This window comes from Lutra lutra, chromosome 14 (assembly GCF_902655055.1).
Source record: "Lutra lutra chromosome 14, mLutLut1.2, whole genome shotgun sequence".
Lineage (NCBI taxonomy): Eukaryota > Metazoa > Chordata > Mammalia > Carnivora > Mustelidae > Lutra > Lutra lutra.
The window spans coordinates 81,740,431-81,767,940 of NC_062291.1; the positions used below are offsets into that span (position 1 = coordinate 81,740,431).

The 27,510-nt window shown below is 55.7% G+C and overlaps 2 protein-coding genes across 2 annotated transcripts in view; both read right to left on the reverse strand.

Annotated features, from left to right (window-relative positions):
- The window catches only part of FAM53B (family with sequence similarity 53 member B), a 72,915-nt gene extending 64,782 nt beyond the window's left edge, over nucleotides 1–8,133 (reverse strand). Inside the window, exons 1-2 of the mRNA XM_047702332.1 lie at nucleotides 7,994–8,133; nucleotides 123–177 (exon numbers count right to left, since the gene is read on the reverse strand). Of these exons, the coding sequence (XP_047558288.1) occupies nucleotides 123–177; nucleotides 7,994–8,071 (133 nt within the window). The 5' untranslated portion in view covers nucleotides 8,072–8,133. The remainder of the gene's footprint in view (nucleotides 1–122; nucleotides 178–7,993) is intronic.
- An 8-nt stretch (nucleotides 8,134–8,141) lies between these two features.
- The window catches only part of EEF1AKMT2 (EEF1A lysine methyltransferase 2), a 71,466-nt gene continuing 52,097 nt past the window's right edge, over nucleotides 8,142–27,510 (reverse strand). Inside the window, exon 7 of the transcript XR_007122664.1 lies at nucleotides 8,142–8,266. The gene's annotated coding sequence lies outside the window, so the exon portion shown is untranslated. The remainder of the gene's footprint in view (nucleotides 8,267–27,510) is intronic.

Genomic DNA, 27,510 nt, shown 5'->3' on the forward strand with positions numbered 1-27,510 from the left:
GAGACCCCACGGCTGCTGTGTGTGCCTGTGTCCAGAAAGGGCTTCCAGCATCTCACCTGGGGGACTCAGGCCCTGGTGGAAGGACCAGAGAAGGACTCTCCACAGCCACCTTGGTTACTCACCCATAATTCCACAAGAGAAAAGTGTCGGTCCTTGACTCATCTTCTTTGGCGTGTGCTGAAAACAACCAGAAAAGCTATTCACTCTTCAAGTCATAAGAAGCACGTTTGTACATGACCCTGCACTGATCCCTCACTAAAGTCACAATTAAAGGGGTAACTGCCTTCTGCCAACGTCAGATTAGGGAAAGGAGAAGAAAGCATTCTAGGAGGCAACACCTGCCCATAATTAGACCTGGGCTCCCCGTCCAAAGTCTCCAGTGAGTTATGGAGTCCATCAAGTTAATGGCTTCAAAACACACACAAGAAAGCCCCACGACTTCTGACACTTGGGGATTTTTCCATGTGAGTGTTGGGGAGGAGGGCGCGGGAGGAGGTGTGATGCGCACAGTCACCGAGCTGGGCTGTAGAGAGGCCGCCCCACAGCGCAGGCTGGGAGAAGAGGGGGCCTCTTGGACAGGAGGAGCCCCCAGGGAGAAGCGGAGGCCCGTTCGCCACCCCAGCTCCCTCCCTCCCTGGAGACACCAGGAGAACAGCAATTTATCCTCTCCACAGAAGCGCCAGTCAGAGCGCAAGCGGGGGGGCCTGCACCGCCGTTACGAGGAGGCCCCCCAGGCACACTCCCTGAACTGAAACGGAAACTCAGAGGCTATGTCTGGTCGCAGCAGAGAGCTAGGGTTTTGAACTCCTTGGCACCATATTACAACGGCTCCCCTTCCCACCATAAGCATCCCATGCCTCCCCTCAAGGCCCACAGCTAGCCTCACAAAATGCTACGGCCACTGGGAGAGGGACAGGCCAGTGAGGCCCTAGGCCCCAAGACCAGGCACTGCTCCATGGCTACACAGTAACCTGAGCACAGAGAACATTCCGGTCTCCCCTGCGCTAGTTGAGGCATGGGTCAGGCGACCTGTTCTGACCTCTAGTGAGGCGGAGAAGGTGCCCACTGGGGCTCTAGGAAGAAAAAGGTCTGCCTCGAGTGTTCCTACGACTCATTCCCTCCTTCCTTCCTTCGCCCACTCCTAAGTACTGGTAATTATTCACATGCAGGCTGTACCACGGCTTGAGCCCATGATGAGGGAAGAAGCTCTCTGTCCCAGAGGAATCAGCCTGTCCAAGAGAACTCCGATTTCTGAGAGGAGCCCCCAATACCAGAGACATGCAGGCATCCTGAGAAGTGGGTAGGAACCCAGGCCCTGGAGCTTTGGGGCCTGGAAAGAGGAGGGCGGAGGTGACTAGGAACTCCTGGCCCTCCCAGATAAAAGGGTGGCAAGTGCCTGTCCCCAGATCCCCGATTCAGAGACCTTTGCTCTCGGTCAGCCATGTGCTCACCAGCCTCGTTGCTAAGGGTCCATCCTGCCCAGCCTGGGACACAGAGGTGAAGGAGGCCTGCCTGGACCCTCAGGAAGCTCACAGTTCATGGAGGACACAGTCCCACAAACCATTACACTACAGGGAGTGTGGGACCAGAGAGGAGAGGGCCCAGGCCGGGGTGCTGGGGTGCGAGAGGTCAGCCCTGGCTTCCTCTCAAGGACCAGAAGACGTCTACAAGCAACACGGTGCCGGGGCGGGCCTGCTCTGGTGCCCTCCTCAGCTTCAAATACGAGTTATGTTTGCAAGACAGGCTGTCCTCCCGGACTGAACCATCCCATTCACAGTCATCCAGGGAATTATCGGGAAAAAGTGGAAGACGGCTGTGTCTGCCTCCCTCCCAAATGACGTGGCTGACGCAGCAGGATCCGCACATAAGGCCCACAGCCAAGCCACCGAATGGAGAAAGGGTGACAATGACTTGAGAGCCTGCCTCCATGCCACACAGCCCCAAACAACCAAGCACGCGGCCCGTGGACGCCAGGCAGGCTCTGCTTCCAGGGGGACGATGCAGAGTCATGAGTCGGGCTCTGCCTAGGCCAGGGTCCTTGGTGGCCAAGGGAGACAACTCTGACTGCTGGAGCACCTTGGCGCCAAGCAAATACCCGCTGGGGAACCAGAGTCCCCGGCCCACACTTGGGTTGGGGGGCAGGTGGCAAAGTGAGCCAAGGCCGGTGGCCCACAGAAACCCAAACCCAGATCGGGCCGGGGAAAGCAGAAGACAGCAAGGAGCCCGGAGCCGCCTGTCTGCAGCATTGGCACGCAGGCCCACCGAGGAGGGCTTGGGGTTTACAGCAATAGGAAGCGAGCCAGGGAACCAGCCCGCTGACCTGTCCTTCCACAAAGCCGGTGTGCTCCAGACAGTGGGGCAAGGCGGTGCCCTCCAGATCCGGGCCCTCCCAGGGACTGCGGACACCTGTGTGGGCACCAGAGAGGCTGGGGTCTGGGCCTACAGAGCGGAGTACCGGGCAGAGCCACAGGGGCTCCCAGGCTCTCCTGGCTCATGCATTCGTTCACTCAGCAAGGATCAGGCCCCGTTGGCTGCAGACCGTTCATTCCCCAGGCTGAAGGACACACACTTGGAATGGGAGTGCTTCTCACTGCCCCCGAAGCCCTGCTCTGAGGCACCACCCTCCAGGGAGAGACCAAACCAGCCTCCTAGCTGGTCCGAGGGCCTGTGCCCTGGGCCCACCCTCCATTCTCCACCCAGAACCCAGAGGCCAGCTGAAGTTGCTCTTCTGCTCCCATGACATCCCACAGCCACCAGAAGAGAACCCGGCCACCCCTCTCCCCACAGCCACCCGGCCCAGTCGTGAGGTCACCCACCACGGGACACCTGGGCACAGGAGACATGTGCGGTGCTACCACCTCAGGTCTCTCCATGACAGGCTCCTCACCAGGCCATCCTCCCTGACCATCCCAGCCAAAGGGCACCCTCCCCACGCACACTCTCTTCTTAGAGCACCGCCTGCGTCTATTCCTTTGCTTCTGTGCTTATTCTCTGTCCCTGAGAATGAAGCTTCTTAAGGCTGCCATCTTGTCCCAGCACAGACTAGGCACCATGTGACTATCTGGTGACCGAGAGCAATGGCCACCTGTCTGCCCACACTTATCTTGCTCCTGCCACCACTCACCCAACAAATGCAGGGCCAATGGAAACAGACTTTCACTGGGCAAAACTTGCCACCTCCCCAAATCGATGGGCTCATGCCAAGTCAAAACTTGGTGGAGAAGGGGAGAGAGCACCCACCGGACAGCTGGGGAGTAAGAGGGCAGCGATCACTCGCACTCAGATCTCACGACGGGAAGGAACACCTCCACGTCCCCTGTCCTCAGTGAGCTCCATCCCCGCTCTCTCACGTGAAAGTGGGTGACCTCCTTCTGCCCTCAGCACCGACTCCTGCACTGAGACTCCTCCCTCCACACCGCACAGCTTCTCGGCGGGACGACGCCTCCACCTCTGCTGACAAGAGACGGGCACGGGACGCTGGCGGAAAGGACCGGGTCCTCTTTGCTCTGGGGCTCCGAGCCTGGACTGAAGAAGTGAGGGGGCTGCTTTACCCAGTGGGGGGCCCCCAGCCTGCCTCGAGCACGTGCCTCCAAAACCCTCCGAGCTGCCCTGTCCCTGACCTTTCTGGGGCCTCCCTCGCCAGCTCTCCTGACAGCTTCCCAAGATGTCAGGCGCGGGCATACCCTGGCCGCTGTCGGGTTTCTCTGAGCCCAACATTAAGGTCCGCTCTGGGCTCCAGACTGGCCTGAGCCAATTCATCCCCGGTATGCCCAGACTGTGACAAAATTCCTGCTGGTCTGTACCAGTCTGCAGCCGGCCTTCCCAACCTTCACACCCTCTGCATCGCTGCAGGAGGACAGGCCGGCCAGTCCCAGCACGGCGAGGCCCAGCAGGCCGTGGGGACTCCAGCCTCGGGCTCACACGACACTCACCGCGCACATCAGAGTCGGCACCCAGGCCTCGGCTGGGGCTGGCAGGAAGAGCACAAGGAGCACAGCTCCCCATAACGCTTCTCCCACTGCGACGCGCCTATTCTCCAGCCCGCCCCAGCCGGATCTCTGTGAGAGTCCTCAGAGCACAAGGGAAGGCTTTGGAATCAGACCCTCCACAGGGAAAGCAAAAGCTGGACATCCCACCGGGGCTTCAGGGGCCATCTGTCTGGCTGAAAGAGAAGGATGACTTAGATAAAGACACAGTCCAGTCTTAATGAAGAACTAGCTCGGACGGAACACGGCGCAGCTCTTCTCTGGCCTTCATCACGCTTCTTCAGAGCTTTGCTCCGCAGATTCTTGACCAAAGCCGTCGTGTCACTATTTCCCCACAACACTGTTAAGGGGAACCACAACGCGACACGGGCAGGCTCCTACTCGCGCCCTCAAGCGGAACAAGAACACCCCAGCCTCCAAAAAGGAACACAGCGAGACCATGGCAGTGGAAAGCAGAAGACAGGGCCAGGCCTGACCAGGACAAGAGAAGCAGAGAAGGGATGAGCGGCCATGTAGAGAGGTTCTCAGACTCGCTGACAGGGATGGAGCAGAGGCCCGGGTTCCCTGGGCTCCCCGGGCTTCAGGGTTGGCCAAGGCCCAGCCTGTTCAGGCAAGAGGCTTCAGACTGTCCCAGACATCTGTGCACCTCTGGGGTCTGACTTCAGGCCAGCCTGGGCCCGCCAGCGAGGCTGGCTGGGGCCGGTGAGCCCAGTGCCAAATCTCGGGAGCCGCGAACATGAAGACCCTCTGCCCCAGGCAGTTGGGTGTGAGGCCTGACATGGCCACGGACTCTCCCCACTGGGCAGATCACAGCCCGGGCCTCCTAACCTGACAAGAACCAAGGGAAGGACCAGCTCCCGGACCCGGTGTCGCCTACTGTGGGAAATACCTTGAGGCTGGGGAAAGCAAGGCCGCCTACAGCCACATTCCACCCTCTCCTCCAAGACGGTCTCCACACTTGAGAGAGAGCTGAGACACCGGCCAGGGAGAGGAGGCAGGCCCGGCCGGGGAAGACGGTCACTCTGGCCTGGGAGAACAGGCCACGGGCTGAGTGTAGGCGTGTGGGAAGGGGCTGGGGAACACTGCTCCCGAGGTCAACCGTCTGGGCTGCCTTCCAGCGGCAGCAGCTAATGTTAGAACACTAGGAGGAAGAGCCCACTCCGCAGAGGAAAGCAACCAGCAGAGCTGGGGGGAGGGGGGTGTAAGGGGAACTGAGCAGTCTTCACTGTGTGTATTGTGTAAGCCAGGCCTACGCTGGGGCCAGGTGGGGCCCTCAGCCCTCTCTCTCCCCAGGGCCAGGTGCCGGGAAAGGCAAAACGCTGGGCACTTGTCAGTCCTTTTTTCTGTTTTCCTACATCTCTCTTGGGAACAAGACCAGTCACTTGTCACCAGCATTTCGTTTTTAGAAAAAGAACAAGAAACCTCAGAAGGCAAGGAGGGAGGGGCTACAGGCTTCCTTGCCCAGTGCGCCAAAGGTCACTGGGTGGCCCACAGTTTGAGACCTTCTCTCTCTCGCTCCAGGGCCTCTGGGGCCTGCTTCCCTAATTCCAAAGTGGCCTGTGACTCATGTTTTCTTTTTTAATATGAAGCCCACCACCCCCCCTTTCTGTTATCTTCTTAGCCTGATTAGAAAACAAAAGAGAAATGCTTTTCCATGTTCCTGTTGTTATCTTGATGGTATTTACACGAGGATGGCGTTGCCAGTTTAGGAAGCCGAAGCAAAGCCCTGTCCGCTCCTCCCAACCTTGCCGGCAGGGGAGGGCACATTCGAACGTGCCTTCACCCTCCCTTCCGCCTCACGGACGTCAGCACTGGACCGAGATGATCTGGGGTTGTTCTGGGCTGGTCCCTGTGCATGGCCGGGCTGGAAGTCGGCTTCCCTAGACTCTTCTGAGATGAGTTTCCCTTCCCCTACGAGGGCTGGGAGGCCCAGCGTTGGCAGGCAGGCGCTCTGGCTACGTCTCCTCGAAGAGCAGCTCAGTGGAACTGGGGCCCACGTGCCCCAGGACCAGCCCCACGGCGAGCCCCAGCCAGGCGGGTCCCGTGAGGGGACCAGGTTCTATGGCAGCCGCTGAGGCCAACGGCACAGCTGGAAGCGGGCAGGGACCCTCCCTTGGGACCTCCGGAGGGCCCTCACCCCAGAGGTCGTTCCCTTCTGGCCAACAGTCCTCCCAGTGTATTCTTCAGATCTCAGCAGGAAAGCACCCCCCCCCCGTGCCCCCACCCGCACAGCAGAAAGCAGAGCGGCTCTTCCCGCACCCTTGGCTGTGAACCTGGGCAGCAGCCGGAGAGGAACTAAAGCAGTGAGGAGCTAGGCAGCAGGAACCGGCATCCATTCCCTCTACAAACATCCCTGAGCACCCACCGTGCCCCAGGCCCCGGTTTCAGGCCCTGGGCGGGCACTCAGCAACAAGCAAAAGAAACAAAATTCCTTGCCTTTATGGAGCTCGCATTTCAGAGCAGTCATTCAACAAACAAGATCAAAATGTCAGAAAGTGACAGGCGCTGAGAGGGAAGAGAGAGAAGGGGAAGGGCAGGAAAGCGTGGGGGAGGGGGTGGTTCAAGCAGAGCTCAATTTTAGGCTGAGTGAACAAAAAAGAAAGAGAGGGAGGGAAGGAGTCCTGCTGGGGGGAGCGGTCCAGGCCACAGAAGTGCAAAGGCCCTGAGGCAGGCTCGTGCTTGACACGTTGAATGAGTGTGGCTTGAGCAGAGTGAAGGGAGCAGGGTGAGAGCAGAGAAAGAGCAGCATGGTCACAGAGAGCCACAGTACATGGGCCTTGGGCCTCCTGGTAAGGGCTTTGGCATTTGCTAGGTAGGAGATGGGAAGTCAGCAGAAGGCCGGAGCAGAGAAGAGATGCACCTGCCTTGTGGTCCCTCTGGCTGCTGGTAGAAAACAGGCCAGGCAGCCAGCAGCAGGAGACCAGTTACACCACATTCCCAGACAAGAGAGGGCAGCAGGTGGGACCAGAGCGGCAGCAGTGAGGATGGCGAGAGGGAATCAAATATATTTCCAGATATATATTCAGTGCAAACTGGAAAGGAAGCCATGATGGGCAGAGACCTGACCCATCTCTGCTTGTGGAATTCTGCTAGCCCAGTGGCCCGCACACACACAGTGGTACATAAACGCCTCAGGTCTCGATGGCTTTCCCGCCCTCCTACAAGGGTTGGAGACCCAGCCTGGCCCGTCTGCTCTCGGCCTGACTGCTGCTGTGAGCTTGGGGAGGGAGCCCACAAGGGTGCTGGGGTGGGTTCTCAGGAGGGGCTCACTAGAAAGGGTGCCAGGCAACATGGCAGAGTCCTGGGGACTTAGCTGTCTGCAAAACTCCTCCTCAGGTTTATTTTTGTCAGAGTGGGACCCCCCCCGCCCCCCCTGCAGGGGAGCAGCCCCACTCACTTCTGAGGAATGAGGTCTGGAAGGTTAAGGGACTACCCTGTTCTCAGTCTGAGAAGGCCAGTCTGCCTCTCTGGCCCACCCCATCAGGCCACTTGGTCATAGGACAACTTTGGGAGAAGGCAGTGGAGGGCAGCTGTCGCCAAGGCCCACCACCTTGCCCGCCAGATCGCGCCTTCTTTCTCCCTCGTCTCCCACCCTTGACATTCCTGAGGCAGCCACTCTCGCTCTGCACCAGCCTTCCGAAGGGCGGCCTAATCTCACCCCCACTCAGGCACCACTGCCCTTCAGGGAAACTGCTTCCCCTTACCAGGTAGAGGCCACAAGGTATGTCAGCCTCAGCCCGGCAGGGCGGCAGAGCCTCGCTTGGTCTTCACCAGGGTGCCAGCCCTCCCTCCTCGCGCGCCGGGGCCTCCGCCGGATACTTCTTGCAAGCACGCCGCGGGGCTCTGGCTCACCTCGGCCCGCTGCCCCAGCCTGCTGCATCTCCCAGGGCTCTGCCCTGGGCACTCTGGACTCAGTCTGCTAAGCCCACACGTACAATCCACAGCCCCACCTGGACATCAGGCCTCAGAAGAGGTCATCAGGGAAATGAGGCCCACTAGGTCCTTACCAGCTCAGGGTTCAAGGTCCTGCACGCTATGGCGTCGGCTCCCTGGTTGTCGAGGCTTTTACTTAGGATCATCACCATGGTAAGGATCTCAGGCGCTGGGCTCCATCCCAGGGCGGCCACGAGCCATCTTCAGTTGGGCGGACTTGGGCACAGGTGGCCTGCTGGGCACCTCCCAGGGCTGAGGTGGCCTGGCATCAGCAGGAGCAGTTCCCGATCCGCTGCTCACGCTTGGCGAAGGGCTCGTCCAGGAAACGGCCGCGTGCACTTAACTCCCTGAGAAGACAACAGAAAAAGGCAAGGGATTCAGGACTTGGGAAGACCGGGTCCCCAAGAGACCCAGCCGCGCACCCCCATGCTGGGGCCCCGCTCGGAAACAGAACTGCCTCCCTGCTGAAGGAGAGGCATATGGCTGCAAAGGCCGGGATCCCCTTCTCAGGATCCCCCATGCTGGCCTTGGGGCACCCCTAAAGCCCACGCTCTAGTGGGTACAGCAGTGGGTCTCCGTTCAGCCACATGGCACCTTTAAGACCTAGCTCAGGGTCTGGGTTGGTCACAATCTGCTGTCCCCAGAGTGTACTCAAGTCACATGGCATCTTAAACCCGGCTGGCTTAACAGACAGCTTCAGTATATGCCCAAGGCTGAGGGTCAGACAGGCACCAACCCCACGGTCAAAACTGAAGGGACCAGCCCTCAGGCGGCCTCAGGCAGCGAGGTGGCTGCTGTCCTCAAACGAATTATGAACAGGAGCTACTGGAAGAGTCGCCGGGGGCGGGGGGGTGTCCATTTAAAGGCACATATTTCCCACTCCTGGAAGCGCCACGTTTCAAAACACACATTTGCAAGGCCCCCAGTGTTGCCTCCTTCCGCAGACTGAGCCGAAGCAAGTCACGGCCTTCACAGAGCCTGCCCACGCCACCCAGAGCTGCCAGCAGTGACAGGACCCCTCGTGGCACCATTCTGCACACCCCACCAGCGCTTCCTCCCGTGTCACCCCCCAAGCAAATGCTGAGAGCCGGGCCTTAGCTCAGGCTCAAGAACTCGCTCTCTACACGTTACTTTCTCTGACCCTATTTCCCCAGCCCACCCCTCTGTGGTCACACCTTCAGAGAAAGTCACATGGATGCAAGGAAGCTGAAGATCACCCTCACAAAGTGAAAAATAACAACGAAAAATAGCAGAAAAGGGCAGCTCCTAATCTGTAATTAGCAACAAACTGCTCCGTGCAGGAAAATGTTTCAGAATCTGCTGCTCTGTGTAAAAATTAATCGCACCCTGGTATTTACTTGCCGTCCAGATTGTAAATCATATTTTCCTGTTTACTTCGATTAGACTTTACAGTGGGTGTTATTGGAATTGCTCAATTACGGGCCAGCTGGCAAGCACAGGAAAATTACCTTCTACTGTTCTTCGAAAACAAGGTTCATCCAAAGTGCAAGAGCAGGGAAGGGGGGTGGGAATCAATACATTTTCCAAGGATGGGTTGTTCAGGAAGAGACTTGGTGGCATGCAGGCTCCCAGATCACACTGGAGTTTGAACACCACCTCCGTCTAGAAGCAACACATTCTGACCGAGAGTGAGCTGCTCAAGGAAAGAATGTCAGACCACTCCTCCCAGCTCAGGCCAGAAAGCAGAGCCAGAAATGCCCGCCAGCCCCCTGGACACTTGGCTGGGGAGCAGGGTAGGAGGGTGCTACGGACTCGCCCTTCAAAGGGACCCTTTGTGCCGCTTCAGGGGCGGAGGCAAGGCCCACTGGCGGCCATCTTCTTTCTGGGTGCAGCCTCATTCGCTTCTGGGGCAGCCGGCCACTGGCCCGAGGCCCAGGGGGGACATGCCCTTCCCACCCCCACCCCCCATTTCCATCTTCCCTAACAAGGCAGGATGGCTTGGTGGTTACAAGCTCAGGTCCTGAGTCAAAGACACCTGGGTTGGAATCCCAGCTCTTGAAATGCATTGTCTGAGTGACTTTTACCAAGTTACTTACTCTGTGAGCCTGTTTCTCTCTCCATAACATGGGGACCACAGCGCCTGCTTCGCAAGATTCCTATATCATCTGAAAACAGAGCTCAAGCCCGGTGCTCAGGGAGAAGCCCTAGCTCATCTGAGGAAGCGCTCGATAAATAGTAGCCACTGTCCCCACTTTCATCGGGGAGACTGTAGGTCCCCGTCCGTTCTCAGCAGCGGACGCCCAAGCACCTATCTGTCCTCTTGGATTTTTATTTTAAAGATAAATTTCATCAAATTTTTTTAAGGCTAAATTTCACCAGGATGGAACAGGCCATCTTATGGCCCATCCCTCTGGTGAAACAGTAGGTGGCCAGTAAGAATGATACTGTGGGAGTCCGTCGCCATGGAAACGTGTTGGGCCATCGGGATGAAGCCAATTGGCACCAGACACAAAGCCGGACGGAGGGAGCAGTGTGGGCGGCCCTGCTCTCGCAGCTCCGCCCCTCCGAGAGCCCAGGACCCAGGGCAGCAGCGCGAGGGGTGGATACCCGGGCACTGTAAGCTCCTGGAAACGGACGGTCAGCAAACATGGCAGGTGCCAAATGGAGAGAGAAGGTCTAGCACAAGCCCCGTCCCCAGGGGTCATGGGGAATTCTGTGGATGCAGGCACAAATCCGATGAAGGCAGATAGGGCGAGGGGGCACCGCAGCTGATTTGTGAAGAGAACCCCCTGCACAGGGCCGACAGCACACAGCACAACCTACAGGAGCCCAGGAGTGGGGACAACCAAGATGTCATCAACAGGGGGCTGTTTCCATGAAGCATGGCAGAACCATGGAAAGGGACACCACGCCACTTCAGGCACATTGGCAACAAGGCAACTCTGACAGGACAGAAAGAAACACTCTCCAAGACACGCTGCGAGATGAGTACAGCAGGAGGACAGTGTGGTCCCGAAAGCGCGGCCGCCTTATGGAAGCACCTGCCATTCTGGAGTAGAAGACAGACTGGGGGCGCATGGGTGGCTCAGTGGGTTAAGCCGCTGCCTTCGGCTCAGGTCATGATCTCAGGGTCCTGGGATCGAGTCCTGCATCGGGCTCTCTGCTCAGCAGGGAGCCTGCTTCCCTCCCTCTCTCTCTCTACCTGCCTCTCCGTCTACTTGTGATCTCTCTCTGTCAAATAAATAAATAAATAAATTAATTAATTAATTAAAAAAAAAAAGAAGACAGACTGGGCAGCTTTTGCAGGCTGCTTGAATACCCCACCCAGGACCTACAAGATCTTTTTCAACATGCAGGAGAGGCACACGAGCAGAGGGAAGGCTGTGACAAAGCATGGGGCCCTGCCCCATACACGCTGTGCGGGACTCAGGGAGCACCCCAGTGGCAGGAGCAGAGGGTGTGTGGACAGGTGGCAGCACGGGGACAAGGAGCTGGGAAGACAGATTCAAACCAGACCGACAGCTCGCAATGCTGACCGAGTGTAGACTTTACCACGTGGCCACAGGCAGCTCCCCAAGGGGCTGGGCTACTTCGACCTGTCGAGGAAGAGTGATTCTAGGGGGTCCTTTGCAACGCCCAGCACAGTGCCCTGAACACAGCACGAGCCCAATACACGTTTTGGAATGAAGCTAAATCACAGCAACATCTGAAATGATCCAGGCACATTCTCAGACCTTGTGAGGCAAATCCAGACCAGCAGAGCCTGGCACAATCTGGAATTCCCTGGGATTCCTTTGATCCGTGGCATGGGCCTGGCCAGGTTCACTAAGGAATGCCAATTCCCATCCAGAGACTTAGAGTCGAGTCTGAGGATGGGGCCAGGGACGGCTCAGGGAAAAGCTGGGAGTGAAGCTGGGCTGGGGGCCGGGGGCTGAGGGGAGACTGGTTCCACCTTTGAAGGAACAACTGGGAGCAAGGCTCTGGCCCAGGTAGAAGAAGGTGCCCCAGAGCCGGAGGTGGCATGATGAAGGCCTCCTGCAGGCCACCTCTGGGCACGGACCCCACTCTGGCCTGGTGACTGACAGTGACTTTCCTGAGGGCTTGAGCCAGCCATGCCTCAGCACTGTCCCTCCCCCTCCCATGAATCAAAGGAAATGGAAGGGAAGCAGCCCGCTTCTTCGGCAAAGTCTTCAGAAAGGCCGCATGCATTTTTAGACTTGCCTCACTTCAGCCATCCGTGTGACAAATGCTGTCTGGGGACAGGACCTAGAGCAAATTTAGGGACACGCCACGAAGTGCACCTTTGAGTGGGCCGTGCCTTCTGCCAGCGACAAACCGTTAGAAGGGTGGCCAGGGGAGCCGAATCCTGGGGGGGGGGGGGCGGGGGGGGAATCAAGGCTCCTAGCTGTCCCACAAAGGGAACCAAACCATTTGGCTTGCGGACTCTATAGCTACGTGCCCAGAGTTTGAAGGAAGAACATTAAAATATGCGGGAACCTCACCAGAGCCCTTCCTTTTCCAGACCCAGTTAGTGTCAGGAAAAGGGCCCAGAGGCTCAGTAAAGGGACCTGGGGCTGGAATGTGTGGGCTCCAGAGAGACAGTTCAGTGATGTCCCTTGGCCCAGGTGCCCAGGCCTTCCAGCCTCCCGAAAGGTCAGTGAGGAGAGACAGCTGTGCCCCCACCACCTTCAACACACAGAAAACCAGAGACAAATGGCCTCTTCAGTCGATATGGTAACACCCCAGACGCAAGGAACACCAAACCCTGTCAATCTGAGGGGATTCCACGGGAGAGACAGAATCCAGGGAGAAACTGCATTTTGTTTTCACCATTTGCCTACTATCTCCTTGGTCTGTATTTGCGGAACTAAGTGTGAAGCAGTCTACCTTTCCGCAGAGCATGAATAAAATAAGAGCCATGGCAGCCGTGCTGGATTCTCAGCTTAGTGTATCCACGGAGTCCCTGCGCGTGGGCCCTGTTGCTATTCCATTCTGCAGAGCGACAAACTGAGGCACAGGCCCTAGGTCACACAGCTGTGAGGGACAGCACAAGGACTCGGGCCACATCTGCTGAACTCCAAAACCTTTGTCTTGACTCTTCTACTCCAGGATCTGTGCATTTCATCGTAATGACCCTTCACGTATTTCTCAATTAAACTGACCAAATGTGGAAGCAGAGACATGAGGTTTGTAGCAGTCCTCATCTCCACAGCTCATCCTGAGGTATCCCAGGCCAAGCACCAACCTTCCGGAACCTACTGCTGAGACACAGCACTAGGGTTCCATGGCTGGCAAGGGTGCAGGGAGGCAAGAGGGCGTCAATGCCGTCTATCCTAACAGCATGGATGTGCAGCTAGGCCAGGCGCCACGTGGAAGGTGAGGTGCTCCCCATGAACAGTGGGGTGTCCCCAGTCCCCTGGGGGAGTCGTGCTGGCTTCCTGCTACACCAGCTGGAATCCACATCCATCTGCCACCTCTCCCCAGGCCTCTGCCTCCAGTGGCCTCTCCACCACAGCCACCCTGCCCTCCTGTCCAAGTCTGTTCCTAGAGGACCCATGGGGGGCCCTCCCGTCCACCTGCAGAGTCTGGGCGTAGGCCTGCCTCAGTCATCCTCTGGTCTCTGCCCGGAGCCTGCCACAGCAGGAACCTGACATCCGGGTCTGTTGGCGGAGTCAGGAGAACGGGGGAAGAGCAGTAGATCCCCGTCCGGAAGCCACACGGCCACCCAGCTCAGTCCCAGAGGAGCGGCAGAACCCTGGGGGAGCGACATGATTCTGCTAAGCTCACCCTCTGTCATCTATAATACGTGATCCTTGTTCTGCCCCCTCACGTGGAAGGTTGAGGAGGTAAGACTCTGCAGGGTGGTCCCTGAAGGCATGAAGTCCTCGGCGTGCCCCAGGCCAAGCAGAGTGCAGGCCTCTATTAGCTGTGTGCGGCTAACACAGGTCATGTCTTCTCAGCCGCAGCGTGAGCTGCTGGAGGCAGGAAACGGGCTTGTGAGTCCTCCAAGCACCTTACTCCTAGGATGGGGCTGCTGGACGCTTGGGTCTGTTGTTGATTTTCGTGCTCTCTCGGGGCTCCCAGTTGCACATGCTGGGGGGGGCCCGGGGGGGTGGTCGGGGGAGAGGAAACTAGGCTACAAGAGACAAAATGACCTAAAGCCTCACAGCTGGCATGTGCCCACGTCTGACTCTCGGGGGAGAAGAGGTCAACCACCCGCTCAACCCAACCCTCACTTCCCACCCCAAGTGGGGTCTCCTTGGAGGTGTCTCCTTGGAGGCATTTTCTTTGTAACTGAGATGAACATACCTTCCCTGGCCTAGTCCCTCAGGTGACCAAAGGCCACCAAAGGTCCACATCTGGAGAAGGACCAGCAGTCACATAACCTGCCTAGCAAGGAACCCATCCACGCCCTTGGCTGAACAAAGTCGAGCAAGCCCCCTTATGAGACTATCTTCCTGGAAGGAAAAAAGAAACCAGTAAAATGAGCCACTGAACCACATCAGGACTCTGTTCTCTGGGACTTTACACGGTCACTCTCAGTGTTGTAGGGATTTCCTGGGGTTTAAGCAAATAGCATTTTGAGAGGAGGGGAGGGGTGACATTATTCAGGGACATGAGAGTGTCGAGACCCAGGGCCAAAACAAATCTGAACATGGGAACAAGAAAGCCGGTGTCACTTCTTGAAACCAAAGCCAGCTGCATGCATGACTTGTCAGAAGCTCGTTTATCAATGAGAAACACCCGACAGACAAGTTTCCGATGACACTCAAGTAATTCTCACTACGGTTCGTGTCATTTCAACCCACCAGCCACCATGAGAGACAAGATGCTGTGGACTAGAACTTGCTAAGCAAACTCAAAAGGAAGGACATGAAGGACAAGGGAGGGAGGGGAAGAGAACCAGTACTTACAGAGCACAGAGCCAGACACCACCTTTGCCTCCAAACCGGGGCGTGGGAGAGAAGGGCAGAGAGCAGAGGATGGTGAGACACAGCAAGGGCCCCAAAGATAATCTGAAATGTTAAGCCACTTAGCCTAAGACGACCATGACCTGTTCTTCAGTCGGACCTATTTACAAGTATAGTGAATTTAATCAAACCATGAGGAAAAACCAAAAGAGGTAAGGAGTTAAAGAAAAAAAAAATTTTTAAAGCAAAATCCAAAGTAGAGAAGCCCAAACCAGAGGCAGTGTGGTCCGGGTAGAGCCAGCAAGGCTCCGGAAACGTGGGCTCTGGTGCTGGCCCTGCTCCCGAGCAGCTCTGCCTGTTGGCCAAGCCACGCTCCATCTCTGGGCCTCCTCCTGTCAAATGCGGGCCTGGGCCAGAGGAGCTCCATTTCTGACAAGTGAGCGTCTACGTGCAGCCACCTGCCAGGTCACTGTGCTGCTCTGAGGCTCAGTTTCCTCTCCTGTGACATGCAAACAGGAACTCTGAGCGTACACAGAGTCTCAACCATGGATCCGAGGGCGTGTGAGCCGTGACAGAGGACGGCAACAGGGCCCATCCCGGAGCATTTGCTGGCATGGGCTGTGTGCAGGCCAGCCTTCCCGATCCTGCTCCAACCTGGCCTGTCGTGCTCAAGGCCTCAGGAAACTGGACAACAGCACAGGCCTACTCCTTCCTCACTGCCGTCAGGAGCCTCAGCGGGGCCCTCCCACACAGCAAAGTGGGAAGCTGGGAGCCGTTCTGCTCTGCTGGCGACCTTCAGGTCACGCACGGCTGGGGGAGGTGGCGTTACAGAACCAGCCCCTCTCTTACGTATCAATGGAGAGAGACGGGGCTGTTGTGTACGTTCATTCTCCAAGCTCCGACCTCAAGCACGCTGGGGCATCTCGGTGTCTTTCAGTGACACTCACCACGTTCTGAATTAGAAGTTTCCTGGAGGCCCAGGATGTTAGTCATTCACCAGCTTTCACACCTTCATCTCCCACCCCTGCAGCAAGAATATCCTCTTCCTAAAATGTTTCTGGACTTTCAGCGTCCACAGACCGCTACATTCTCACGCTCCTGCAAGACGAGCCACCCCCAGCCGGGCAGCATTCATGGCTTTCACGCTAGTATGGCCCCAGAACTGCACAGGCAGGAAGAAGCACTCCAGCTCAGCCCGGGGCCGCTGCCCAGTGCGACTCCCACAGAACTGCCAGGTCACCCCGCAGGGGGCTCCTAATCACTCAGCAGCTGGCACTCGGGACACAGCTGGGAGAGCAGCGATCTCTTTATCTCAGGGGCCTTGGGGCCCCAAACACTATCAAAACAAGTATCACAGTGAAACCCTGGAGGTGACACAGGACGGACCAAAAGGCTCTAGGAGATGGGGAGGGACATGAGCACCGCTAGGTTTCCCATCTGCCGCCCACTCGCAGATCACAGCTTCATCTCATCTTCCTACGGTACGTCACCCTCCTGACCCGACTGAGTCATATTGGCCAACCTGGTTTCCCGGGTCAGGTACACAGATCAATCAGACAGGCAACAATCTTACACCAAGCCTTCCGCCTTCCCCCCTCGACCCATTTCATACAGCAAGCACCACCATGCACTCAAGACCAGCGTCATCTGCCAAAAGCAAACGCGAGAGACTTAGCTGCCTGACGGATCTGTTACAACGAACGACAGGTATGCCTGAGCCCCACGGCACCTCTCAGGTCAAAACCCCAAAGTCATCTCTCTGCTACCTCCTGGGGTGGGGATTCCGAAGGGTGGGACGGACCCTACTAAGCTCGCTCTGGCCATGGGGCACTCTGCAAAAAGGCCCGACAGAGAGAGACTCTCTCCTTAAGAAGGGCTTCCCTGAGGTCCTACTGCAAAGCAAAGCCCAGGCAGTCCCCGCAAGTTCCTTGGAACTGACTGTGAAATGAATACGAGCAGCTTGGGGAGCAGCTGCTTACTGGGTCCTGAGCCCCTTTTTGATTTTTTGGCAGGAGGTGGGTGCAGGAGCAAGGCGAGGGGGAGCCCCCAGCCTTGGAAGCCCTGCTGAGCCATTCTAGAGCCTTCCACCTGCACTGTGATGGCTCTGAGACTCCAAAGGTCTTTGGGAGAGCTGACCTGATTCCCAAAGGTGAGCACACCATCCTCCTCATCAGAAATGGCCCCGGAAGAAAGAGTTTCGCTCCACTATCTGTCCACAGACAGCGTGAAAAACTGCCAAATGCACCAGCTGCTGCCATGCTTGTCTTATTGTCACTGTCCCCAGCCCGGAGTCACCAAAACCCAGTGTGGGTGCCGGCCTGCCCTGCACTGCGGAAGCCCATTTCAGTAAGTCAGCAGCGGAACTCTAGAGCCAGGCCTTGGGGCGCTCCCAAAGCCAGCACGCAGTGGCCTTCGGCTCTTGGGGAAGGGTCCGGCCCCGCTGAGAGCCTCATCTCCAGGACTTACCAAATGCACAAGAGCGAGCGCGCCGCACAACCCAGCAAGTGCCCCTGACCGGGGGGAACTCGAGGCGAGGTGGACAGAGATTAGCAACGTCCTAAGAGTTGGAAATAACACTAAAGGAAACAAAGCTGTCAGACTACATTAGGGGATGGGATCAGAACGGGTGCAACTTAACAGGTACTGGTCAGAGGCTGGCATCTGGGCGCCAAACCAGTTTTGGGTGCTCTCAGTGATAAGCTAACAAACAGCAGGCTATCACCCCTGAAAAGCCCGAGGAGATCTGAGCTGTGTTCACCGTCCCACAGGCCCTCACTGAGCGCTTACACTGCAGAGGTGATGGGAGGGGCTGGAGCCAGAGGCCCTCCTCCCAAGGAAGTGGAAACTACTAACAACTGATACGTGAGTCAAATAAAAAGCAAAATGAAATATACTAAGAAGCAGAGCACATTTCAAAAAGCAAGGAACACGATAACAAATCAGGCTTTCTCAAGTTCAGAAACTGGCATTGCAACTTTATGGGTTAAGTACAAAGCTATCCTGGGGTTTCTCTCCCCACTACCCCCCATCCCCCGCACCCTGGCCAGTTCTCTGTCTGGGCAGATGCTTGCTCTCTTCAATTATTAATAAACCAACGAAACATTTAATAGACCTGTGATAGCCACAAAGCACAAAGCCCAGCCAGTGCCCAGGAGTGTCTTCCATGTCCACGAGATCCCGGCAGACATAGCTGGCAAAGCCGCCCTGCGTGCTGTCTACTGGCCCCTGGTCTGGCCTCGCCTGGCCACTGTGGGTGGCAGGAGGATCTGAGTCTGGCACAGGTACCCAAGAGGCAGTTTCTCTGAGTGCTGCTGACCATGGCCCAGCGCAAACACACTTCATGAGCCCAGGTGAATCCCACCCACATCAGAGAGGGCATCATTGATAGCAGGCAGCAAAGGAAAAAGGGAGTTTCTCTCCAAAACTCTCAGTAGAACCCAATTTAAAATTCACTTGCCCTCCACAAAAAGGAATGAGTCAACCTCCAGAGAGAGGAACCCAACACGTACTATGGGCAAAGTCCCCATGCCCCTATACCACCCCTGTGCTCCAAGAGCCCACCGTACCAAATTAATCTGCCTTCCAGAGAGTCCTGCTCGTGGACAGAAAACCACCTAACAGCTCAGCAGTAGGGGCAGGGTATACAAATGCAAAAACACCTGTGCAACGGACAAAAGGCAGCTCTTCAAAAGGTCAAGAGCCCTCAACACATACTATTAGGAAATCATCTTCCAATCTAGTTGTAGCAAAGACCAGAACAGTGGACATCATCAACTCCCATCTGGGTGAAACTATTTGACAGAGAGAGATCACAAGTAGACAGAGAGGCAGGCAGAGAGAGAGAGGGAAGCAGGCTTCTTGCTGAGCAGAGAGCCCGATGCGGGACTCGATCCCAGGACCCTGAGATCATGACCTGAGCCGAAGGCAGCGGCTTAACCCACTGAGCCACCCAGACGCCCCTATCTGGGTGAAACTAAATGATTCTCATGATCTAGAAGTCTCTGGAAGGATACGAAAGAAACTTAACATCAGTGGTCTTTAAGGAGGGAAAGCAGGTAGCTGGGAAGAGAAGTAAGAGGAGACTCCTCAAAGAACACCATTTTGCTCATTTTGAATCGAGAACCACATGCAGGATGACCTATGCAAAACATAGATAATTTTTTTAAAAAATCTAAACTACATAGAGGCACCTGGGTGGCTCAGTGGGTTAAGCTTCTGCCTTCAGCTCAAGTCATGATCTCAGCGTCCTAGGATCGAGTCCTGCAACGGGCTCTCTGCTTGGCAAGGAGCCTGCTTCACTCTCTCTCTCTGCCTGCCTCTCTGCCTCCTTGTGCTCTCTCTCTGTCAAATAAATAAATAAAATCTTTTTTAAAAAATCTAAACTATATATACATATATCGGTATGTGCTCACACATGCAGGGTACCGCTGTGGGAGGATAAGCGAGAAAAGGCCACCGGGGGTTCCTCCCGGGAGGAGGAGGAGATAACGTGACTGGGGGACAGGGAGAGTTACTTGTCACTGCTGAATTTGTAACATACGTATATATTGCCTGTTCTTAAACACTTAACACACACACACAATGCTTGTAATTCCCCAAAATACACTATGCGACTGCACGCATCCAGACCTTTGTTCATGCTGGTCTCTCTGGCTACAACCAGCTCCTTGGTCCTCCCATGCCCCCCTCAGCCTCCAGCCAGGAGAACCACTCTCACTTCTTAGACTCCGCCCAGCTGCCACCTCTTCCAGGAAGGCCTTGTTCACTGGGCACAGCCTGAACCATAAGAGCATGAAATGAACTGTGTAAGCTTCTGGAGGGCACAAGCCCAGCCAGAGTCCCAAGTCCCCAGTACCTGCCAAGAGCTATTCGGGAAATGTTTGTTGAATGAAAAAACACATTCACCACGCTAAGTCGAACCTCAACTTTCCCAGTGCCAAAAGCTATTGAAACCTCTCCTGCTTGTGGGGTTTCCCGCAGCTTTCACAATTGTGTTGTTAACACTAACTCCAAGTATGACACCTCTCGGTCCGCAGAAATCCTCTTTTTTTTTTTTTTTTAAGATCATACGATGTAAGTTTTACTTATCTATACATGAAACATACAGAAAAAATAACCCATGGGCGCCTGGGTGGCTCAGTGGGTTAAGCCGCTGCCTTCGGCTCAGGTCATGATCTCAGGGTCCTGGGATCGAGTCCCGCATCGGGCTCTCTGCTCAGCAGGGAGCCTGCTTCCCTTCCTCTCTCTCTGCCTGCCTCTCTGCCTACTTGTGATCTCTGTCTGTCAAATAAATAAATAAAATCTTTAAAAAAAAAAAAATAACCCAAAAGTAAATCCACTGAAAGCTTAAATAATGGTTATCTGAAAGGAGATAGGACTATGGGTAATTCTGATTTTCTTCTTTTGACTTCTTGTGCAATATGTACTTGCATTATATACTTTACATAATTATTTTTACATGCTTATGCTTCAAGAACATACTTTTATTCTTTTAAAAACAACTTCTTAAACATGGAGGAAGAAAAGATTGGGGCATTAAATTGCATCACGTGCATGGATTCCCAGCAGCAGAGCGCTAGCAGAGTCCGAAGCCAGCACAAAATCCCTTCCCTGACAGCACCCACACCTCCTGGGAACCTGCGAACACTCATCAAAGCCTCAGCCACAGCCTCCATGCAGGTGCAGCCCTTCTCGCAGAGGATTCTCAGAAACGCCCACCCCAGGCCCAGGCTTTGTCCTCCACTTTCTGCTTTTAGGAGCGAGGGCTGGCCCCCGGCGGGGCTCACTGGGAGCCAGAGCTTCTGGGGTCAGCCCCGTGGGCCGGTGTCTCCTCCAAACAAGGAGGCCACAGGCCCTGGGAGCCTTCGTGGTGAGCAGCAGAGGGACAGCAGGCACGATCGTCCGAGAGAAGCTGAATGTGTGTGTAACACTCTGCTCCTAGACACACCAGGTACCTTCTAGAGAACATTAGTTTAACAGGAAAATCCCAAGCACACCCCGTGCTGGGCCTCTTCTGCCAGATTTCTTCCCAGTGTCAGAGTCCTGTCCCAAGTCCAACATTCGCCGGCTGAGCTGTGCCAGGCACCGAGGGCAGAAGACGGACCCAACCGAGTTCACATCACCTGCCAGGTGTTCCAACACCTGTACGACAAGGCACCGTAAATACCAGCACATGGTGAATGCCACGGGACAGAGGAGTGGGCTGTGATCCCACGTGGGGAGGTAATCCTGGGCAGATGTCCCACAGGAGGTGGCCCCAGTGCTGGGCCTTTACGGATGGGTAGGAGTTCAACAGCCAAAGACAGAGCGAGGGCACCCCAGGAGGAAGCCAGTAGTCTGGGGAGCTGGGAGATTAGGGCCCCTTCCCAGGTTCCGGCAGAAGGAGCCCCGCGCTGCCCAAACAGGCACATGTCCCGCTGATGCTGCTGCCCCTCCTAAGGCCCAGGGGCGTGGGGGGCTCTGCCGCTGAGGGTGGCCTTGGGCCACTGCCCACCTCTCTATCCCTGTCCCGCCTCCCCCTCACTCTGACGCCTCGCTCTCCGGGGTCTACCCTACCACACCTGGCCTGCTCTCCTGTTTGCCAGCGAGAACACCAGGCACACTAGCAGAGCCACAAGGGACACTGGCTGGAGCTTTACTTAGCTGAACACAGTCAGGGGCCCAGGGGGGTCTTGACAGGGTATCCCAAACCTCCCCCTTCCGTAAAACGACAGCATAAAGATGCAAAGCCGCAGAACAGTTATTTCTATCTGCCCGTGAACCAGCAGCCCCCGAGCCACCCCACGCGGCTAACCCGGCATGCCAACACACAATGTGAGAATTGTGCTCTCTCTGCAGAAAGGGGAGTGGCCATGCACCAGCCCATATGACAATGTCACCATCGTCTCGGACCCCCGAGTTACAAGTATGTGCTCAAGGCATGTGCAGAGCACGCGCTCACCACGTGTTTACGCGGCTATGAAAAGCACAAAAGCCCAAGGGCCGATGTGCTTCAGCTGCCGGGCCCTGGCCTGGGGACAGCAGAGGACCGGGGTGGTGAGAAAGGACTCAGAAAAACACCACAGAAACGCTGCATTCAAAGCCATGACTGCTTTATTGTCCCCGAGTTTTTAAACGGCAGGAGTGGAAGGGGGACACTCCTCCAGAGAACAGAGGCGCAGGGAAACTGCAAAGCTTGGCAGAACGTGTAAGCCACGCCACCTCCCAGCTAGTCTGGCTCAAGCTAAAGACACGCACCGAGCAGGGTCTCAGCCTCACTCTGGACAACCGGAACCAAAAACGAGATGAAATCAATCTCTGCCAGCCACCAACAAACAGACAATTCAGGCCTGTCCGACCAGGGCTGCTCTGTATGGACGCAGGCACCTTAGCTCCTAGCTCTGGGCCTCAGTTTCCCCAGTTGCAGCAAGTTCTCTTTCTCCGGCTCCTCTGTGTCAAGGAAGAGAAAGAAGGGATGAGAGCAGCTGCTTTGGGACACTGTTGGTGCCCCCCGGCCCAGCTCCCACCAGTACATGGGGATGCTGATCTCAGGGCACCCGAGACGAAAGGCACCTCAGCCAGGGATTGGCTCCTGGGAAGTCTGGGGAAGCATCTGGAAGCACAAGCACATCAGGAGGGACACAAGCTGCCTCAGAGGTTGACCGCGTCTCTGTGCTGGTTATTAGCTCAACCCGGCGGGGGCCCTGCTGCAGTGGGAACAGGGAAGACAAACCTAAGAAAACAAAGTTCGAAACCCAGGCTGACCAGTATTGCCCTCCTTTGGCGTTAAGTCCAGACAAGGAGGGGAGGGACGGCAGGGGTGGACAGCGGGTGGCCTGTAGAGAAAGACTCGCCTACAGGTAGGAAATCGATGTCTAACTACGAGAATGGAAGTCTGAAGACAAACAGCTTGAAAATGGAGGGCGCCTCAGTCCGCTCAGGCTGCGATCAGAGTACCGGGAACTGCACGGCCTACCAACAACTGGCATTTCTTTCTCATAGTTCTGAAAACTGGCAAGTCCAAGACCATGGGGCCAGCAGATTCAGCGTCAGATGAGAGCCGCCTTCTCACTGTGTCCGTCCTCCTCACAGGGCAGAAGGGATGAGGGCTCTCTGGGGACTCTTCTAATGGGCGCAAACTAAGCCCATTCATGAGGACTCCCCTGTCTTGACCTAGTTACCCCCAGAGGCCCCAGCTCCTAACACCATCACCTTAATTTCAACATACAAACCGGGGGGGGGGGGGTAGGGGAAGACACTCAGTCCGTAACAGTTGGAAATGAAACCTCTTTGAGCATCGAGGGTCAAGTTTCCCAGAAAATAAGATGCAAAGTTGTGTAAGCGCGTACCTCCACACAGTGCAAAAATATAAAGGAAGGTAAGACTCACTGAGTTGCCAAGGGCAGGCATTCAAGTCGCTAGCTGGGACCTGTGCAGGCTGCCCCACACCCTTGCTGAGGTAAACACTATAGCGTATGACACCCTCTTCAACAATGTGGTTTCAGCACAGCGCTTCTCAAAGTGTGGTCCCTGGACTGGCAGCAGCAGCCGCCTCACCGGGGAATTTGTCAGAAATGAAGTTTCAGTCCCCACCCCAGCTGACTGATTCAAAAACTCTCTGCGAGTGGGGTCCGGCCATCAGTGTGGTAACAAGCGCTCCAGGTGTTTCTGGTGCTCCCAAAAGTGTGGAAACCAATGTGTTTGTGCATTCAGTACCCAGAACCCTGCGAACGGGGAGGACAGCGTGGCTGAAAAACCTGAGGTCCACCGAGGCCGAGTCTCCTGTAACAGTCCATGAGGTCGGTCAGGAAGGGGTGCGAGGCCTAAGCCCACCACCAGCACTTCTTCTGGGGCAGGACCTGCGGATCGAGGTACAGACGACCTAGTGCTTGTCCATAAGGAGCAAACAACCTGGAGGGACACCTAGAAGCCCAAAGGCTGACCATCTAGTGAAATGTGTCAGAATCGGCAAGGGAAAAAAAAATGCCTGCACAACACTGGCCACAGGAGGAGGGGGAAAATGGGGTTGAGCAAAACAGGTGCAGAAAGAGGAAGGTGATACTAAATATTTGTGGGACTATGAGAAGAAAAACTTAATTCCTGGAAAAATATGAACTGCCATTTGGAGAATCTTTTCCTCACTTCTGCTTCCTCGGCTGAGTCTCTGCGGAAGCGTCGGGACTGGAAGAATCTAAGTGTATTTTCATTTATTCTCAGAAATCTTTCTCTTTCTACCACCAGCAGAAATTATCTACTTGGGGTGCCTGGGTGGCTAAGTGAGTTAAAGCCTCTGCCTTCAGCTCTGGTCATGATCTCAGGGTCCTGGGATCGAGCCCCGCATCGGGCTCTCTGCTCAGAGGGGAGCCTGCTTCCTCCTCTCTGTCTGCCTCTCTGCCTAATTGTGATCTCTGTCTGTCAAATAAATAAATAAAATCTTTAAAAAACAAAACAAAAAGAAATTATCTACTTGATAAATGGCAGCTCGACTGCTTGTCAAGATAATTTAAAGATTAAATCTTTGTTTAAAAAAAAATCCCGCAGTGGGGCGCCTGGGTGGCTCAGTGGGTTAAGCCTCTGCCTTCGGCTCAGGTCATGATCTCAGGGTCCTGGGATCGAGCCCCGCATGGGGCTCTCTGCTCAGCAGGGAGCCTGCTTCCCCCCCCTCTGTCTGCCTCTCTGACTACTTGTGATCTCTCCCTCTCTCTGTCAAATAAATAAATAAAATATTAAAAAAAAAATCCCGCAGTATCTGTTAAAGCCATGGAGACACTTTTAGACTAAAAAGATGAAACTGGGTGAAGCACCTGAGTGACTCTATAGGGCTGGGGGGGGGGGGCACAGGAGGAGGCGCCACAGGCGTTGCAGGGCCCCCCGGGTGGAAGGTACCTGGGCAGAGGATGGCTTCTGAGTTAAGAGCCCTGTTTGTGGTGCTGTCCTCCCAGAGCCAGTGGCCACTGTGGGGGCAGCAGGGAGAGCACCGCCCCAGCCCCGAGGAGAAGGCTGCAGGTCCCCTTTGCTTAGCGCTGGCTGATTCTGCCAGTCCGCCTGCAGGATCGTGGTGGGAATGACCCAGAGCCCCACGCAGTGACAGCCATGCACCACCCCTCGCCCTGCGCCAAACCCGGAAATCGAGAACTTCTCAGTCTGTCCTCAGAATGTCTGTCCTACTCCAGGGATCTCGAACTCAAGTGCTTTCTAGAGGCAAGCAGGAAATGTAACTGGGTAAAGAGCGCCAGGCGGGAGCTGTCATGTGCGTGGAGAGCGCACCCTGGGAGCGGACAGCGAGCGACTCTGGCCACTCCGTCCAGCACTGGGGGACTGAGTAAGAAAGAGGGCCCAAGGTTAACACTCAGAATCGCTGACCTTGTCAAAAGAAGGTGAAAATCCAGACTTCTTTGTACAATCCCAGCTTTTAAGTGTTGTCAAGAAATGCAAAAATTCCTAAAGCTTCATGGGGGTCAAGCAAATCATGCCCGAGGACCACATCTGGCCCCCGGACCACAAGGGTGCAGGCTCCGGTTGTACGGATGCTGACTGCTCAAACCGATATGGCCTGCACAGCAAGGTTTCATCTTGGTTGGCAAGCTGTGTGAACTCACAGGGCGTCAGTGCCCCAGCCACGCATGTCCGTCCCTGTCACTCCTGGCTCATTCTGAGTGAGCTCAAGGCCCCAAAATGACTAGAAAGCACAGACTTGGAGATCCCGAGCACGTCCAAGTAGAGCCACAAAGCTCCCAACCCCGAACCGTACGTGCCTCCCCACTTGTGTACTTAGGGAGGGGACCAACCTGGGCTGTGTCCCTGCCCGGCCTCCACTCTCTCTAGAGGGCGAGCTGCAGCAACCCTGGGAGCAGAGAGGGGCCTAGAGCCTGTCCTGCCCTCGTGAAGAGGCCTCCCTTCTGGCCTCTCACAACGTGGGCTTGGGGCAGGAAAGAGTTTCCATGCCAAACACTTGAAGCAAATGCAAGTACAGCCGGCAGATGGGACAGACAATTCTGGCTCCCTGACGCCTACAGATGGCTAGCTCCGGCCGGGTCAGCGGGAACAGAACAGCTGCTTCCTCAATCACATCTCCTGCACAGAACACAGGATTCTGTTCTGGTGACTTCTATGTGAGATACAGAAATGACAGGGGGGCGGTTTCCTGCCTTTTATTTCAAAATAGCCTGGGACAAACGAAGACTTCTTGTACCATAACAACACATTAAAAGGGAAAGCTCAATGAAGTGGGTTTTCTTAAATGTCAACCCACAGAGCAACCTACTTCTCTGCCCACAGGCCTTGATAAAAATGTGACTGGGGAGCCCATCCAGAGGAGCAAGAGACTACTTTCAAACGGCAGCTTGGTCCCCGACTGCGGATAACACCAGGGGTTGAGGAGACAGGCTTCAGAACAACCGAACTGGGGTCAGGACCCGCACTCGGAAGGCTACGGGTGGAGCTCAGTTCCTTACCCACAGAGAGGGGCTAACTACCTAACAACCGACTGCGGGACAGTCAGATGAGAATGTATACACACGTGCTTGGCACATAGTAGGTGCTCAGTGAAAGCTAACTCTCAAGTACAAAACAACTTCCCCGGTAATCTTACTTGCACCACGGTTCTTTCTGTACATGTGCGGGTTCTCCCCTGTTCTGGGTGATGAGATGGCAGTGAGCAATTCAGGGCCCAGCCCGACCTGCCCGGCTCTCAGCCCTCCCCTGCTGCGGAAGGAAGACACAGGAGACCATATGGGGAGTGGCTGGCTAGAGGCAAGCAGTGTCAAGAGGCGGGCACGCAGTCAAGCCTGGCCTTCCGGGGCTATTCTTTTCCTTTTTAAAGCAAGAGACAAAACCTCTCTGTGTGCATCCTCTTAACCCCAACTTCCTCCTTACCAAGTGCTTCAGTCTTGCACCTATGCCATGGCTAAATCCACCAGGCTGGGCTGGTTTTCCCCTTTCTTTACTTCTGCCCAGGGTTCTGCAAACTCTGCCCAGCATCTCGCTCTTGCACTTTACCAGTTTTCATTCTGGCTATACAGGGAGTGGGCACTGGCTAAGCTGGGCAGACGCGTGCACACTGTACCCATATAAACCAACACAGACCAGCCCGGCCGCTCCCAGGAGCAGGAGTGGATCAGACTCCTGACCACACACAGCATGTCATTAGAAAACCCAGAGCAGCCATCCGCAGACCAGGGACGGCCCAGCAGCGAACAGCCACACAGCTTTCCTCCACACGTAGATCCATCAGTGCGCACAAAGGGGCGGGAGTTGCTTCTGGCACGGACGGGTCCAATGAACTGAAAACCCACGTTCTCTATGTTCGCCTTCTCACGTCAGAATGACTCTGCCCCTCATTAGCTTCTGAAGATTTTTTTTTTTAAGATTTTATTTACTTATTAAGAGATAAAGGAGAGTGTGTATGAACAGAGGGAGGGGCAGAGGGACAAGCAGGCTCCCTGCTGAGCAGGGAGCCCAACGTGGGGCTCCATCCCAGGACCTTGAGATCATGACCTGAGCCCACGGCAGAGGCCCAACCGACTGAGCCACACAAGCATGAGATTCTTATTCAGAGAATGTTGGACCCAAGCAGACAAGAGCTCCAAGCTAGCTGCCTCAGTGTTGCAGCTAAGAGCATTTTGAGGGGAAAGCCACGTGACCTGAGCTGGCTTAGGGAGCTAGGGCTCCTCTTTCTTTCCTCAAGCTCCGCAGTAGCCATGGTTCAGAAGGAATGAAGTAGTTCCTTATCTGTGTCCACG